General features: G+C 41.1%; 1 protein-coding gene across 6 annotated transcripts in view; it reads left to right on the top strand.

Moving 5' to 3' along the window:
* The window catches only part of RAB11FIP3 (RAB11 family interacting protein 3), a 247,074-nt gene that overhangs the window by 181,401 nt on the left and 47,215 nt on the right, over positions 1–18,458 (top strand). For 3 of the 6 annotated variants that reach the window (XR_004541136.1, XM_033963918.1, XM_033963923.1), the window contains 3 exons: positions 1,121–1,255; positions 12,844–12,879; positions 14,511–14,604. Coding sequence is in view for 5 of the 6 variants with exons in the window: in XM_033963918.1 (XP_033819809.1) it covers positions 1,121–1,255; positions 12,844–12,879; positions 14,511–14,604 (265 nt within the window). In the remaining variant the exon portion in view is untranslated. The remainder of the gene's footprint in view (positions 1–1,120; positions 1,256–12,843; positions 12,880–14,510; positions 14,605–18,458) is intronic. The other 3 variants (XM_033963921.1, XM_033963919.1, XM_033963922.1) reach the window with 3 other exon arrangements.

Here is an 18,458-nt window from a genome sequence, read left to right as displayed (position 1 = left end):
TGTTGTTTGTATCCATTGCAGAAGTAGAGTACGGAATTTTACACTGGAGGTGGTAAGGAGATATGCTGGGCAGTGGTTGAGGTCACAGGAGGCGTGGCTGTATTTTTTTGTAGAGTTTATTGAATTCGGACCATTGTATGTTGGGGAATTGAGACCATGTTCTGTCCGCTGTAGTAGATTCTTTATCCGTGGGTTGGGTTGTGATTTCGTTTAGGTGGGATGGGGTAAAGTTGAGGGTGGCTCTGGCGTTAGTGATTTTGTTCTTGAAATAGTCTGCTAGGAGGGTGGCTGAGGGGGTTGGGTTGTTGTTAGTGGTCGTGTAGGGTTTGGTGTCAGTTAGGTCTTTTAATATTTTGAATAGTTTTTTGGTATCTTGGGTTTCTGTGCCTATAAGGTTTGTGTAGTGAGTTTTTCTCTTGTCTTTTAGTAGGATTTTATATTGTTTGTTAATTTTAACATATATCACACAAGCTGTGGAGTTTTTTTTAGGATCTATGACGGCGCATTTGGCTTGATCGGGGCTGTTAGTTTAGAGGAGTGCCTGAGGCATTGAGGTCCTATTTCTACATAATATTCATAAAGGGCATCTAAGTCTGTTATATCTAGTTTAGAAAGAAGATTTTGTTTAGGTATTATAAGGGACTTTTCTTATTTCTTCTTTTTTTAACTTATCATTGTTTAATGTGTGGTACCACCATTATAACACATTCTGCTACAGGTAACAGACAATAATTGTGATAACCATTAGTAAATGACTCCCTAATGAGCCTGTTTAATTTTTGCACAAGTTAGTATTGCATAGGTCCATATATGTTAGTCATATGACAGCTTGCTCCATTCTGGTTCCATGAAGGTTGATCTCTAAAGCAGCAGTGGTCTTGGCTAAAACCTCACACCTTCCCTCCTTAACTGTATTAATCAGAGGATAATAGCAGTGACTTTCAGTTTGTGTTTTCCACAAACTCTGAAGTACCTGGGTTCGTGTAATTACTATAAAAAATATTTGTCTACAATATTATTTCTGTTCAGGGTGGTTGCTCCTCCAGAAGCTGCGGAAGCCTCGGCATTAAATCTAATAAATTCTCTTTTTAAAAGAATATGATGCTTTTGATTTCTCTAGTACTGACCCTCTTACTGCAAAACTACACAGCATTATCACCGATGAGGCATTTGCGTTTTACTGTAGCCAGTGTCACAAACAAATCAACCGCCTTGAAGATCTCTCTGCCCGCCTGAGCAATCTGGAAATGAATAGGTAACAAATCTAGCCTGGTGTGAGGTTCAGTGTCTGCATGCTCCACTAACAAAGGGAAGGAAAGACTCTCATTGAAGTCTTACATAAGGACCAGATTAGATGGGGGAGGACATGCACTTAGCGGACATAAGGTTGTAAATTCACCCCATCCTTCGTGTTTGGGGTTTCTGATTCTGCTGTTATATAGTCATAGAAAAACTATAGCTGTCATAAAAATCCTGGGATCAGCTTGGACAATACAATTTATTGATCTTGACCCAAACTGCAATCGGAGTTACTGTTTTAGATAAGTATTGGATCAAGTTGGCCCAAAATCTATTTGAATATTTCATTGCACAAAGTTATCTCGTCTAGAAAAAAAGAGAACTGGGTGTACTGCACAGTTTGATTCACACGAAATTTGCCCTTTCCTAAAGCAGGACAACCAAATTTAGTCATTTTTTAACCCAGTTTATACATTATTTACTAGTGCAGTTGTGTGTGATGAAAGCTAAAATCAGTTCCGCTCTTTACCTATAAAAATAAAAATTTCCTACTGTAAACAATGAGATTCTTTCATTCTGCTGTTGCTGTTATTTATGTATGCAGATGTGAGTTTGATTATATGGTAATGTAATTGATTATCATGAAGATGGATAGAGAGGTCTTGATGCACATCCTGCATATATCTATGCATGTTAATGAAATAAATGGTGGGCTTTGATTATATGTGAACTTAAATGAAGGCTTGAAACTATATACCAGCGGCATGATCACATGTTAACCAGTCATATTTCTTCAATGATCTGAGCTGTTGTAAGGTATACAAGAGCAAGCAGTTGTTGAAAGTACACAAATGTATGTGGAACCCATTCATCATGCACACATGAAGCCAAACTAGCTGACTTCCATAAAGTGACTTTAGTAGCATGAGAATTTTTAAAATATAGGTTATAAGAAGATTTATATCATGCTACACATATGGGTTGTGCTAATATCTGCCAGTAGCATGATACATCTTCTTGCCTATTTGTATGGAATGGTTGGAGGAATCACTGTACTGCGATCGATTGTGACAAGTTCCAGTTTAAGCAAATCATATAGATTAATGCTAAATACTCTAAAATGAAATGGTTTAAAATCATTTAGGAATAAAGCAATTGTGAGCTTATATAGGAATAACTTTATTTTTATATACTGCAATACCACGAACAGTTCAGAGCCGTTTACAGAGGAAGAGTGTATACAGACAGCGATATTCCAAAAAACTTTCAAAATTACTTTCAAAATTACATTAGCATGGTAAGATTAATCAAATGTTTCCTGGAAGTGTTTTAGAAGTACATCATGGCAGAAATGGAGTCAGAGAAATTTGTCAAAGAGATGGACATCCTTAAAGTTTGGTAAGAAAGAGCATTTGAGATAAAGTTGGTTAAACATTTCTTCCATTTGCCTGCTTGGAATGATAATGTTCTGTCGAGGAATCTCTTGTAGATACAGCCCTTCAAGGATGGGAAAGCGAATAAGTAGGCACTATGTGTTCAAGTTGTGTCTGGAAATTCGAAATGATGAGATAGATAGATTGGGGATGAGCCTGTTATGGTTTTGAAGCAAAGGCAAGCAAACTTAAAAATAACCCTTGCTTCTATGGGCAGCCAGTGTAGTTTTTTTGTAATATGGGCTTACATGATCCGATTTCTTAAGACCGTAGATGAGACGGACTGCAGCGTTCTGAACGAAAGGCTTTTGCGGTATATAAATAAAAAATTTATATTATGTTATAGCACAGCCAGTGCATGGCAGTATACACTACTTATGCCATGGGTAGGGTCCTCGAGAGCCGTATTCCAGTCGGGTTTTCAGGATTTCCCCAATGAATATGCATTGAAAGCAGTGCATGCAAATAGATCTCATGCATATTCATTGGGGAAATCCTGAAAACCCGACTGGAATACGGCTCTCGAGGACCAGAGTTCCCTACCCCTGACTTATGCTATACTAGAATTCTATAAGAAGAGAAGGAAAAACTGCTCCAAGAGAACTGGCCCTATTATGTTAAGCGGTAACTTATAATACTTTGCCTAATTTATGCAGTCACTATGGCCCTGATTTTATAAGTGCGCCTAGCCAATCTAGGCACCTAACTTAATATTTTGGCTTTATCAGCACTGATAATTGAAAGTGCCATTAAAAACTAATTTAAAACCCATTAAAAAATAATTAATTAGCCAGTAGGCACCTACCACTTCAAGACAGGCATCTACACTGAGACACCTACCGGCAAGTAGACATGGTTGGAGGTAGATTCAGGGTAGGTTCTTGGCGTGGTTTCACTTAGGCATACCTAATCTAGATGCACTCGTTTAGGCCAAGAAAACCATGGCCTAAATGGCAGTGCACCTAAGGTTTTAATGCCTACTGGCACCGAAGAATGCGTAAGCACCGCTAGTTGCAATTCTGAAAATAGCACCTAGTAAATGATTGACAACTGCGCTCAACAGTACCTAGGAGCTAGACACTGTTCATAGAATCAGGGCCTATGTTCATAAGTTAGTCATTTTCAGTATACCTTCCCTTTCAAAATTATCCCACTGAAAATACCCCTACATGTTTACACCCATTTAGTTTTTATTTTGCATTTATTTATATTTTCCTACAGAAAAATGAGCCTTTTATAAGTAACAAAAATCAGACTACCAAAATAAACACAAAAGGAAAAAAGCTCCATTAGACCTCTACACTTGGAAGGAAAGGAGAGAAAATAAAGGGAGTAAGAAATAGTAACATAGTAAATGACGGCAGATAAAGACCCGAGTGGTCCATCCTGTCTGCCCAGCCATATATGCTCCATAAATTAATTTTAGTTTAAATGGTCCTTTTTCTTAGATATTTCTGGGCCAGAAATCCAGAGCCCTGCTCAGTAGTGTGCTTAGGTTCCATCTACTGGAGTCTCCAAAGCTCACTCCAGCCCATCTTAACCATCCCAGCCATCAAAACCCTCCCCGGCCCATCCTCAATCGAATGTCCGTATACGGGACACAAATGAAAGAAACAAAGTGAAAGAAAAAGGTTTTAAGAATTATTAAAACAGGTACCTAATTAACCATTTATCACTTTGTGGACGTAGTAAGATTTGAGTAAATTTTTGCATTAAGGAAAAAACAACTTTTCTGCACAGGGACATAGAAAATATAACCAAGCCCCCATATATTTTACCAAAACATTTACAGGGATATCTTGGGAAAAAAAGAAGACCCCACACTACACGTTTTCCCACATAGCTAAAAAGAATTTGTAGCATTCCTAAGTAAGTTTTGCCAAGTCTGGATAAATCCAAATTCTATGTTCCAAAAAATAAGGTCAGAAAATAGTTGCATTCTCATATTCAGTTCTTACTGAAAAACCAGCATAACCAACAACATGGCTTTCCCCCCCCAAAAAAAGTAGGATCCAAGAATTCCAAAAAAAGCAACTAAATTGGAATTCAAGGAATATTCCTCCACCCTGTTGCCCAAATCATTCTCCAGTAGGTAGATAAAAAGCTTTAGCAATTTGGTGTTCTAAGCACTTCAGTCATTTACCATTTAAAGACCTGTGGAGCCCAAGCATTGAACATTAGGAAAATTTAGTTATCTAAGGTTCAGGTGCTGAAGTAAATTCTCTAAATGCTCTAAATTTCTGTTACTCCCTTCATTTCCTTTTTCATAGTTTCTTTCTTCCCCCTGCGCTTACCTTGAACTCAGCCAAACAAAAAGTGAGGTGTCCAGTTTTTCCACACCTTCCAAAGAGAATCAAGGGTAAAATCTGGTGGTTTAGTGAGAGAACAAGGGAATCTGAATAGAAACATGATGGCAGATAAAGGCCAAATGGTCCATCCAGTTTGCCCATCCGCCAGCATCCACTTTCTCCTCCTCTCCCTAAGAGATCCCAATTGACTGTCCCATGTTTTCTTGAATTCAGATGTAGTCTTTGTGTCTACCACCTCTATCGGGAAACTATTCCACGCATCTACCACCCTTTCTGTAAAAAAGTATTTCCTTAAGATTACTCTTCTTAACTTCATCCTATGCCAGGGGTGGGCAAACATTTTGATACGTGGGCCACAATGGGTTCTTAAATTTGACAGAGGGGCGGGACCTTTTTAAATCCCCCTCCAGTAACTTTTTAAAACACCCCCCTGACCCGTCGTACTTTTTAAAATCCCCCTTATAGCTTGGTGGTCCAACGTGTATCGGCAGGAGCAAGTTTTCCACGCTGCTCCCTGAATGGCTGGCGTCAATTCTCGTGAGTCCCGCGAGAACTGACGCCAGCCATTCAGGAAGCAGCGCAGGCCCAGGCAAGAGCACGGAAAGCTCGCTCCTGCCAATACACACTGGACCACCGGGCTATAAGGGGGATTTAAAAAGGTACGACAGGGCAGGGGGTGGTGTTTTAAAAAGGTACGGGGGTGGTGGTAAAAATTTGTATCTTCGCTGCATAATAACCGATAATTCCATCCACTTTTGGGTGGAAAAAATGTGTCTTATGGAGTGCAAAATTTGGTGGGCTGGATTCAAAAACTAAATGGGCTGGATATGGCCCGCGGGCCGTAGTTTGCCCATGTCTGTCCTATGTCCCTCCCCTTTCCGGAGCTTCCTTTCAAATGAAACAGACTTGCCTCGTGCACATTTATGCCATGTATGTATTTAAATATCTCTTATCATATCTCCCCTCTCCCACCTTTCCTCAAAAGTATACATATTGATCATTATTCTCAAACCCCCCCCCCCCCCCCCACACACACACACACACAGCTCTCAAACAGCAATAATACATCCCTCAGCACCTCTTAAGCTACAAATCAGTTGCCTCCCCCAACACTCCTGACTACTGACTCCCGGCTCCTTCCTTCACTTCCTGACAATCCCCTCCCATTCACCCTTTCACTACACACCTGGTTGCTCCCAGGATTTACTGGTGTCGGCATTGGTGGGGCAGTGGTTGCCAGGTGGCAGCAATTCTCCTTTGCTTTCTTTCGGGTCAGCACCGGCTTCCAGGATGATGCTGATGACTCCTAGGGTTGTCTCACAGGGTGAGGTTGTATTATTGTCGATTGGGGCCAAGGGGGGTGGTACTGGTGATTGGGATTGCAGGGGGGGTGTATTATTGCTGCTCGGGGGCTGTGGGGGTATATTATTGTTTTGGGGGGAGGATGTTAATATTGATTAGGGGTATGGGGGGTGATTGCTGATTGGAGGTATGGGTAGGGATAGTGTGCTTTTGGTGGGGGGATGAATTTGTGACTGGTGGCATCAGGTGGGGAAAGGATGTTGGGGAGGCAAGGTCTGCAGCGCATTGCACTTACAGCATTGCTGCTTCCTGTTGAGGTGGTGATAACTTCCGCGACACTGTTGGCATTCCTGACAACTAGCACATGGTGCCAACACATGCGCTAGCTGTCACAGCTGGCCACTCCTTCACCTTACCCATGTCACATCCTGATCTCGCCCTCTCCTGCATAGGTAGCTAACATGGCAGTTTTACCGCAACAGGAGACGGTAACATAGGTCATCATTACTGTCTATTGTAAAGTAAACCCTTTGTTGGCTGCTTAACACAGTTCAGTAAAAGGGCCCCTATATTTTTTATTCTATAGTACAGTAAAAGGGCCCCATGTTTGAAGACAGTGTTAATTTTAAGTGTATCAAAATTCAAAAAAAGGTTTCTTCAGGCCTGATTTAGTTTTTCTTGGTCTCCATTTTAGAAGTACCCTTAGTAATTAAAATAGTAGCTCCCGTATTTATTTGAATTTATTTACCACCTTTATAAAGAAAATTTTTTAAAAAAATCATTTGATAAGAACTAATCTTGCTGCTGTTCCTCATCATTTATTCCAGACTTTTCGAACCAAATGCTCAAACCCTGTCAGAGTTTATATCATAAGTATATCAAATGAATAAGTCAGAAAATGCATGGGGGAAATCGCTGGAGAGAGGGCACACATACTGTGTGGGAGAGCAGGGTTTGAGTCCCGAGAAAGCACTTTGAAAGTGGAAAATTGGTTAAAAGAAACTGTCACACATGATGGAGTCATATTCCAGTATGCCTCATACCACCACCTTGAAGTGGAAGGGTATAAGGGGCGGGGGGGGGGGAGGCAGATATGCATACACATTGCATACATAACAGCTGCTGATTTTTTTTCTTGTTAACCATGAATTTGCCTCACCATCTCTATAGCTCCTTTGACACAGGAGGATATATTACAAGTAGCATTTGTGGTCTGCCTATCACTTGGCATGTTTTCAGCAACACTTCATCCACATTAGGCCCTGCTTTGCATAGATTAATCTCACCTTGAGGTCTTTTTTCTTTCCTTCTGCTGTTGTCTGCTAAGTTATGAATAATTTTCCAGGCAGTGGCGTAGCGGGGGTGAACGGCACCCCTCTCCCACCCTCTTCCCTGCCCCTCCTGCCATGTGCGTGCACACATTCCCCGTACCTTTTTATCTTCGGCACGAACAGCCACGAACTTGCTTCGGTGATCTCTCTGATGTCACTTCCTAGGCACCGGTCCCAGAAGTGACATCAGAGAGTGCCAAAGCTGACACAAGCATGGCTGCTTGTGCCAAAGTTAAAAAGGTCGATGTGGTAGCTAGGAAATATTTTCTTTCCTGCTATACAAGCAACCATATTAGATCTTAACCGACCCTCAGTGGCACCACTTAGGACTCAAACCTTTCATTGTCCTGAGCTTTACGTGTCTGCTCGTCACTGGGTCTAATGATCTTTTTCATAGAGCTAAATATTTTTCTTAAACTTTTTAACTTTTTATATTCTTTTATGTTTTTATACTTAGCTTAAAACTGTGGCTAAGTCCTCTTGGCACCTACATTTAATTATAGTGCTTTTGTTTGATTAATTGAAAGTTAAAAGCTAACATAGATGGGAGGTAGGGGGGTGCACACATGTGGCAGGTGGAGGAGTGGGAAGGGGGGCAGAGAGCAGGAGTGGTGCCAGCACCCCAAGGAAGACCATGCCCGGGGTGGGCCACATCCTCCTTACTACCCTACTGTATCCAGGTCAACTAATTTATAATATCTGTAGGCCCGGTAAGTCTCACAAAAAAGATCCAGAAAGTAGGCTGGGAGAGATTTGAAAATGAAACATCCAAGGACAGCACGGGAACCCTTCCTGCCTCCACCCCCATAGGATTCAGAAGTAGACAGTCTGCTCGGCTATTCCTGAGTGAGTGGTGAAGCTGTTCCTCTTATTATCAAGCCTATTTACAGTAAAGCTAAGGTAGTGATAGAAGGGTGCTGGCAGAAGTGAGCCCAGGCTTCTTAGTTAGATACAATGTCTGCAAGGCCAGAGAAGCTACAAACAACTTCATGCCCAGTTGTATCAGCTAAGTTCAGTTGCTCAAAACAAGGTCCTGTTTATCGAGCAACAAGAGTTCAGTCTCGGTATTGTTCAGCAGTTCCATAACTGTTTGCTCTGGCTTCAGATTTCTTGGTTCAAACTCACATATTTCTAGGAAAGAGAACAAAAGGTTGCGAGATTGTGGGAGGTTGTTACTGGCTTTTCAATGACAGAATCCAGTTGTCTCCGGATATGTGCAGTTTTATCGGAGAACATCTTTGCTAGCTTTTTACAGTGTCTTTCTCTGATGCCAAGGTCTGAAGTAACCTTCTGGGGGAATGTTTTGCTAGGGCATTCCTGTAACAGAATGTCTTTTTTGTCAAGCAGGTTATTACTCTAGGCCTGAAAGGTGCTGTTCTTTATGTGCGATACTTGCTTTTTTAAAAAAAAAAAAATTATTAGTGCTGTGTGCCTTGTTCACTTTGCCAGTGGTGGTAAGCAGGTGAAATGGTGCGGGACTCAAAGCTTGACAGGTAGATTCATTGATGCAGTAGAGCAGATTCTGTGCGTGATATAATGTCAACAGATTGTGGACAAATTCATCACAATGTTTAACAATTCTAATTGCCCTTAAAAAAACATTTTCACAAAACCCCTGTCATTCTTTATCTGAAAAGGAAGTCTGACCTGATCACGTACAAGAGTATACATAAAAACAGGATGGCAGATAACTGCCCATCCACAGTAACCATTATCTCTTTCTCTCTTGGCTAGTGGCTTTTTGAGACATGTACTTCTGAGAGGGTGTTGGCAGAGGGTTTCACTGCATTTGAAATAATTGATTTCTTTATATTTTGAAAACTGTATGCATTCATTTGATTGCATTTCATTTTGACAGACCACTTATACCGGTGGATCTCTTGAATATTTGTATTTCATCTGCAGTGAAATAACCAGCCTTGTGCAGTTTTTTTTTCTTCACTGAGGGGTTAATTTTCAGCCACAGGCTTTCTGTATAAAGTAGAGCTTAGTAGTTGGTGTATATGAGGAGACTGGATAAGCCATATGAGCTTTATCTGCCCCATTTTCAGAATTTCTTAAACATGTCTCTGTACGGATTTTCAGTGGTACTATCCAGATACAGTAGATATTTCCATGTCCTCAAAGGCCATTTATGTGCCACTAAGAAAACTCTGGAAATAAAGTTGAATGGATAAGAGATCTATTTAACTTTATTCCTGCCATTTGGTGAGACTGCTTAAAAAGATATGGAACCACGGGGTACAAGGGGAGGTCCACCGATGGATCAAAAACTGGCTGGCAAACAGGAAGCAGAGGGTTGGCGTAAAGGGCCACTACTCAGACTGGATAGGGGTCACGAGCGGAGTTCCGCAGGGGTCGGTGCTGGGACCGCTCTTGTTCAATATCTACATAAATGACCTAGAGGCAGGAACTAAGTGTGAAGTCATTAAATTTGCAGATGACACTAAACTATACAGCAGGGCTCAAACCAAGGCAGACTGCGAGGATCTCCAAAAGGATCTAACGCAGCTGGAAAAGTGGGCCGAAAAGTGGCAGATGAGCTTCAACGTGGGGAAATGCAAGGTCATGCACGTGGGGAAAAAGAACCCGATGTTCACATACAAAATGGGGGGAACACCACTAGGGGTTAGTAACCTGGAGAGAGACCTGGGAGTGATGGTAGACGCAACACTGAAGGCATCGGCGCAATGCGCCACAGCCTCCAGGAAAGCAAACAGAATGCTGGGTATAATTAAGAAGGGTATTACGACCAGGACAAAGGAAGTCATCATGCCGCTGTATCGTGCAATGGTACGGCCGCATCTGGAGTACTGTGTCCAGTACTGGTCGCCGTACCTCAAGAAAGACATGGCGGTACTTGAGGGAGTACAAAGAAGAGCAACCAAACTGATAAAGGGAATGGAAAATCTCCCATATACTGACAGATTGAAGCAGTTGGGACTTTTCTCCCTGGAAAAGCGAAGACTTAGAGGAGACATGATAGAAACCTTCAAGATCCTGAAGGGCATAGAAAAAGTAGACAGGGACAGATTTTTTAAATTAAGGGGCACCACAAGCACAAGGGGGCATTGGGAGAAATTGAAAGGGGACAGGTTTAGAACAAACGCTAGGAAGTTCTTTTTCACTCAGAGGGTACTGGACACATGGAACGCGCTTCCAGAGGCTGTTGTAGACAAGAAAACATTAAATGGTTTCAAAGAAGGTTTGGATAGATTCCTAGAAGAAAAAGGGATTGGGGGGTATAGATAGGTATAGACCATTGCTCAGGCAATGGGCCTGATGGGCCGCCGCGGGAGCGGACCGCTGAGCAGGATGGACCTATGGTCTGCCTCAGCGGAGGCAACTTCTTATGTTCTTATGTTTAAAATGGATGTTATCCATTTATCATCATTTGAATAGATACTTTTCATCCAACTCTGTAATGCTCCTATTTTAAATACTGTATTCAGTTGTCACTACTTTTTGCCCATTTAACAATGTAAACAGCTAGTGCTTTGCTGGAAACACACCTACTCGGTTGGAGCCACTACAAATCATGTTTTCGAACATTGATTTATATTGATAAATACATAAGAAACCAGGAAAATAAGTTATTCCTAAAATATGAAATATGCACCTAGGAATACAAATAATGAAAGGCAAGCCTAAAAAACAGATGGAAAGGGGCACATGGTCAATGAGTAAGATATTTAACATGGTCTTTTGGAAGAGACTTCAGTATATGAAATGTTTATTTCTGAATAGTAACTGAGCATATAGAAGAACTGAGTCTCAAAGCAACTCAGTTCACTTATTTTTCTGAACACTGGGCAAGAGTCTGGGTTTACTTGATCCCTGGCTTTATATTGTACCACATAAGGCTTGGCCAATGTGTCCCATGAAGCCCCTTTTGCTTAACTAGTTAAAAGTCCAGCTGCCACATACCAGCTGAGGGTTGTATGCCAGGGCCTATGTCCTAGTATGTCGACTAAATGTTATATAGATGGCATTATCAGAGCTTTTTTCCAGTTCAAAATTTTTATTGAAATTTTGTAAAGTTAACCATTAATGCGAAACATATGAAATCTAAACAAAAGAAGTCTAGCTCTCCAGTAATATCATATACAATAAATCACTAGTCAAATAAAAGAACATATGGACAGAAATAATCTGAGAAGTAAGAAAAGGGTGAAAATAAAAATACATAGATGGTCAGATGATACAGCTGCGATTCTTTTGAACACATACTGATCAAGAAAAGACCAAGGTGAAGATTTTGAAAATTTAGATGCAGACATCCAGGAAATGTAGTGTTTTTCAATTGCATATTGCTCATATAATTTTTGTAGAGGCATACAGAATTCCACCAAAAAGTGTAGTCCAGCAAAGAAGCTGATTTCCAGTTCTTCAGGATATGTATAATGCCAGTTGCAAACAGAGAGTCAATCAGCTTTGGAGGGCAAAACAGGGATGTTGAGATCGAAGAATTATCATATCAAAGGTTAGCTCAGATGTGCAATTAACGATATCTTTGATAGTGTTCCATATCTGGGACCAGAAGAGGTGGATAAAGCTACAATGAAAAAGCATATGCTCTAAAGTTCCATCTTTTTTATGGCAATGCCAACAAATGGGGTTTGGTCTCAGTTTAGCCTTCCATATACGGAAGGGGGTCCAAATTGCTTACGACATAAGAAAATACAAGGATTGAGAAATTCTTGAAGAAAGAAACGGGCAATTAGTCTTGGACCAAAATAATCACTAATCTGTGTCTGAAATATGAGTTGTCAATTTGTTCGACCATTGATTTATGAAATCAGGTGAGAAAGTATAGTGGTGATCTCGTAGGATCCGGTAGATGACGGAAACAGCTTTCCCCTGGGCAATAGCTAAATCACTCCAGGATTGAACACTGTTCATTGTGCTGTCATAATCAAATTTCAAGACAATATTTTTGAAGCAGAAACCAGTAATAGCCATTGTGCTTAACATCAGAGCTTTTTTATTCAAATCTATTATTAACCCTTCTGGAATCAGCCCGTCCAGAAGAAAAAAGAGATGATCTCACAGAACACATGCAGAAGTCAGAAAACTTAACCGGGAAATTTCTGCAGATGAGCACATTAATGCATGTTTGCACTGTTTGTGTCAAGGCTGTGCCCCTGTCCCTGCTGGATATAAAGTGAATTTCCTGTTTCCTCTTTTTCATCCCTATCACTTTTCCTGTTATTTCTGTTCCCTTCACAGTCCAGTTAAAAGACTGTCCAGCAAGAAGGTAGCAAGGTAGGTTTATTCTCTCTTTGCCTCTGTTTAGTTGTGCTGGTTATTTTCTTTTTAGATCATACAGTATACGTTTGCTTAGGATTTCAAAGAGCAACTTTTTGTTTTTAACAGCAAACCTTAAATGAATTTTGCATGTATACTCTTTCTCAAGCTGGAGACTGAAATAATAGGAGAGAGCAGTTTCACTGGAGTTTGATACATTCAACGGAAATTCTAGGTGTAGCTGTGGGAGACTGACACAATTTAGATCATGTCAGTGCTGGAGATGAAGAAAGTGTGTCTTTCATTTTTCTTTTCTAGAAGTGACATTTTTCTTATTTTAAAAGACCATTATCCAGCATGTGCCCTTGTCTATGATGCAGAATCCCTTTCCCTGGTGTTAGATTCCCCATCCTACCCCTAGGCTGTAAAGCAGCACTGGATTCAAAATTTCAACCCCCTTAAGTAGCTTGAAGTTCCTGTTATAACATAATCTAATCTAATCTAAACCTTAAGTTTATATACCGCATCATCTCCATGAGTATGGAGCTCGACACGGTTTACAAGAACTTAAAATAGTGGGTAGAGAAGAAAAAGGATTACATGAACTTATGTGTAGAAGGGGGGAGAGAAAGGGGGGAAGGATAGAGCTAAGACAGCTCCATCTGGCAAATTCCAATGAAAGCTTTTCCTGGATTCTTAAAAAAATTAGATGTTTTTCTGGTAGAGCAGGGGTGTCCAAACTGTGGCCCGAGGGCCGCATGTGGCACCGTGAAGTATTTTGTGTGGCCCCGGTCAAGGGCAATGCAGTGTTTTCCTCTGCTGCCCCCGGGTATTTACTGTCTTGCCGACTCCCTCCTCTGTCTTGCTGCAGCGTTTGCACTTTTATGTGGCCCCAGAAAAAATTTTTTCGGCCAATGCGGCCCAGGGAAGCCAAAAGGTTGGACAGCCCTGGGGTAGAATATCAGTCTGAGACATGGATGGGGGGATTTGGTATATGAGAATTGTTGTGACTGTTCCATTGTCTTGTTATTTTGGGGGTGTTTTATTCAAATAGGGACAGATTCTATAAAGGCGCCACTCTGTGTGGTTGTCAATCAGTGGCTAGATGCCGCTTATAGAATCACATCTAACGGTGCCTAAATGAACTTAAGCATCTTTAGGCACAGTTGAGGTAGGTACGACTTTGTAAAACAGGCCTTTAGTTAATATTTAACATTTTTATGCTAATTAACTTCAATTGTGCAGTCAATTACCATGCCATTTAAGCTAATTAACATAATTTGGGTTGCACATGGATTTTAGTTAGGCGTTGCTAGGCGTTCGTGATCAGTGTGCCTAGCGACGCCTAACAGACGCCGTTTATAGAATCTGGCCCTTATTATGTAACTATTGTCTTTGTTAAACATTGGTTTATAGTACTAATAAAAATTATTGGAAAATAAATTAGATATTTTTACAGTCATTTTTGGGGTTCAAAAGTTTGTATTTAAAGTTCCACTTAGCTGTTTGCTGCTGCTTTAGAATCTATTAAACATTTTAAAAGTGACTTTAGTGAGCAAAACAGTTGGAGTTATGTGAGAAACTCGATTTTCTGACTAGCTTTGTCAGGCCTTGTACACTGACTGTTCTTTTGTCTTGCTGTTCTTTAGACGTTTACATCAGACCAGTGCTCTGTCTGAAGATGCTGCTGAAGAGTCCTTTCAGGGCATCATGGATTGTAATGACGCAGATATCACTGATAAGGTATGTGTGGGCTGAAGTCCTATCCCGCTTCCTCTTTAATCTGAACTTAACCATCAGATTTTTATGGCTGAGATGAGTAGCTGACTAGTCCCTAAGGCACATGCTTCTCTTGGTCTGGAGGCCAAGCCAAGAAAACAAATTGTTCACAGGTACTTGTGGAATATATTAAGGTCTGAAAATATTCAAAATTATGCTTGAGTCACTGATGTTTGGAGCAGCATTTTTCATGTTTGGAAATTTTAAGATACCCAAATTCTATGTTCCAGCCAGTGCTTCAGTGAACAGAAGCTAACAGAACCTCTACACAGTTCAAAATAGACGACTTTCAGAAAATTTTAATACATAAATTAATTACTGTTTATTTGAGTTTTTAATACAATAAAAACAATAAAGGGGGATATGGCAGGTAATAAAGTTTGGTCCACCCTTCTAGTTAATTGCTGATAAAGCCCAAAAAACTTAAGATTCCTTTTACTGAGCTGTGGTAAGCACCAGCACATGCTTACCACAGTTCTAAATGGCTTACCAAAGGATGTGCTCAGGCATCCTGCGGTAACTTTCAAATATGTGCACACACTAAAAAATACTTTTATTTTTATCACAGAGGGGGGTGTCTGGGGGGCAGAGGATGGGTGTTTCTGCGCTAATCAGCTCATCTACATTACCACATGTCAACTGATTAGCACATGAGCCTTTACTGCCTATAAAATAGGTATTGGTAAGTGCTCATGTGTTAACATTTGAAATGGCTGCATATCAATAACAATATTCTCCGAGGATAAGCAAGCATGATATTCTCACATCTGGGTGATATCCATGAAACCCAATACAGACAATCAAAAGTATACTGTCACTTTAAATCTTTAGGACCACCCATTCCATGCACGTACTGGTGCCTTCATGCCCAACTTCGACTCATGAGACCTGCAGAACGGAGATCTTTGTTAGTGAGTTCTCCTCAGCGCGTTTGTTAATTTCCTTCAAATTCTCTTTAATTTTGTGTCTTCCCATCATTTTTAACTTTTTCTTTTGACTCATCCAGTTTGTGGCATTTTTTGCCTTTTCCAATTTTTGGGCCTTCAGGCCCCCTGCAGCCTTTTTTCTTTGCCAGGAGCATCGACCCTTTTCCAGGTAGTTCTGCACTCACGCTCCCATGACATTAGAGTCTTTTGACTTCACATTGGCAGTTTTTCCATCCATGTCCAAGGAGCCCAGTGGTTTCAAACATTGTACTCTGTGCAGTAGGACCATCTTGGCCACAGACCCACAAAATTGGTATGTTCAGTGCATTGGACCTGACCACTAAAACATCTCTTGCACCCTTTGTTCTCACAAGTAAAAAGCTCCCTGAAGACCCATAAACTTCAGTTTGAGAAATGTTTTTGGCATCACCTTAATAACATCGGATATGCCTGAAATGCTCTGCATCAGCCAGCACTGACATCTGCATCGGCTTTATTGACATCCCATCAAACTGACTCCATGACATCTTTGTCGGTACCACAAGCTACAAAGAAGCCTCAAAAGGACGCTAAGAAGCATCAGCTTGTGTCTCCTACCAGCTATACATCTGCTTCTTCCTGTGCTTCTTCAACTTAGACAAACTGTAGATGCACAGAGCATTGCTCACCAACTCTACAGCTGCTGTCATCACAGAGACATCCCTCGGTGTAAGTCTCCAACCCCTCAGCAGCCAGTAGTCCCAGCGCCCATAGTACCTTTGCCAACAGTACCAGTGCCAACAACCCAGGACCAGCTCTGTCTTCTTTTGCAACATGAGCTAGCTGGGCTTCTCCAATCTCACCCACCGCAGATATACATTGGGCTAACTATCGATCCAGATCACCTTGACGTCACCCATTTGCATTAAGATCAATGCACCCATCATCATCAAGAGATTGTTCCTCCTCTCTACACTCCTCGACACAGTCCAGGCTCTCATCTTAACACTCTTATCACCACTTCTTGATGCATTAAGGACATTCACCTTGATGATCCCATCAATGCTCTCCATCCCAGTCATCCAGGAGAGAGTATTTTCATTTTTCAGATTCTGTTCCTCCCAGATTTAGACCTGATTTTCCAGATGTATCTGCTGATTATTCTTATGGCATACCGTCCAACCCTCCACCTCCACTGCCACGTCGACAATCTCCTCCAGAGAGCTTATAATTTGCTAGATATATACAGTACATCAAATGGGTCAAGCAAGACCCGATCAGAGCTCATGGGGCTTTTAGACTATGAGGATATCTGTTCATTGTGTTAAAGTTCCACAACATAAAGTGATGAAAGAAGCTCTTTTCAAAAACTGGGAGACTCCTCGTACAGTCCCAGTAGCTCCTCGCAGGATAGACTCCCTCTACAGACTACAATACTGTCCTGGGTTTGATAAACCCCAATTGTAACACCGATCTTATAGAAATGGCCTTAAAGAAATCTTAACAGTTCCAGGTCATATGCCAGTGTCCTACCTGGTAGAGAGACCAGATTCCTAGACAAGTTTGGAAAGCTCATCTTTCAAGCCACTATGCTTGGCAACCATATCATGGACTATCAATTGTATATGTCCATCTACTTCAAATTCTTGGTCAAGCAATTACCAGACTTTGAGAGATATCTTCCAACTGACCAGCTCAAGCCTTTCCAACCAGTGCTTAAAAATCTACTTGCCACCAGAAAGCATATGACTAGAGCATCTTTTGATTGCTTTGATGTATCTTCCAGAGCTTCAGCAGTTTCCATTACTGTGCATCGCCTTGCCTGGCTTTGTATATCTGACTTAGAGACCTGAGTCCAGGATCATCTCACTAACATCCCTTGTAAAGAAATGACCTGTTTGACAACCATATTGAAGAGACTGCAGACAGGATTAATAATGCAGTGAAGGCATAGCAGGCTTATCTAGGTCTCACTCCTCCCACCATCCAGGAGGTACTCTACCATTTGATGATCCTCTTACTGCTATTCTCACCACAGATACCACCAGAGACATCCAAAGCAACACAAATCGACTATGTAATCTTGATTTAAACAGTAGTTCTCTTTTTTACTCTTCCTTAGAGAGTATTGTTGATGTCGCCATCAGCCATCATCTTCTAATCAGGGACAGGCTTCTGCTTTATTATCATTGTTAGTTTATTATTGCTATGAGCCAGTGTTCCATCAGTGTCATCTTACAAGGGTATGCTCTCAACTTCCTTCGCCCCCTCCCCAACTATTCTCCAAGAGAGTCTCATCTAAGCAACATCTGGAAGTCCCTCCTTCACCAGGAGCTTTTGGCCCTTTTCCAGCTCAATGCAATAAAACAAGTTCCCCTGCAGGAGAAGAGCTAAAGGTTCTATTCCAAGTATTTCCATTATTGAAAAAGACAGGAGGTCCCTGCCGTTGCAATACTAGATCTCTGTGCTTTCACCATATACTTAATGAAGAAGTTTTACATAGTCTCTCTGAGAACTACCATTATTCACGAATAATGATTGTCTCTTCGCTCTAGACCTCAAAGATGCGTGCACTCATATTCCCATATTACCTGCCCACAGCAACTATCTTCACTTTTGAGTGAATTCACCCCATTTCAAATACAGGATCTTACTCTTTGACCTAGTGTCTACACCAAATGTTCATGACATATCTGATAATACTTACTGCAGTCCTCCACTTTTGCAGGTTTCAGGTATCACCTCCTCTAGAAGACTGCCTAATCAAGGCCTCATCATTGCAACCAGCTCACCATGCCATCGTTTCCACATTCCAGCTATTGGAGCTTCTGGGATTTATAGTCAACTACCAAAAATCACACCTACAACCAAGTCAGATCTTGTAGTTCATAGAAGCTCTTTGAAACACAATAT

This window comes from Geotrypetes seraphini, chromosome 11 (assembly GCF_902459505.1).
Source record: "Geotrypetes seraphini chromosome 11, aGeoSer1.1, whole genome shotgun sequence".
Classification (NCBI taxonomy): Eukaryota; Metazoa; Chordata; class Amphibia; order Gymnophiona; family Dermophiidae; genus Geotrypetes; species Geotrypetes seraphini.
The sequence above is the reverse complement of the archived record's forward strand: the minus strand, read 5'-3'. Positions and strand labels throughout refer to the sequence as shown.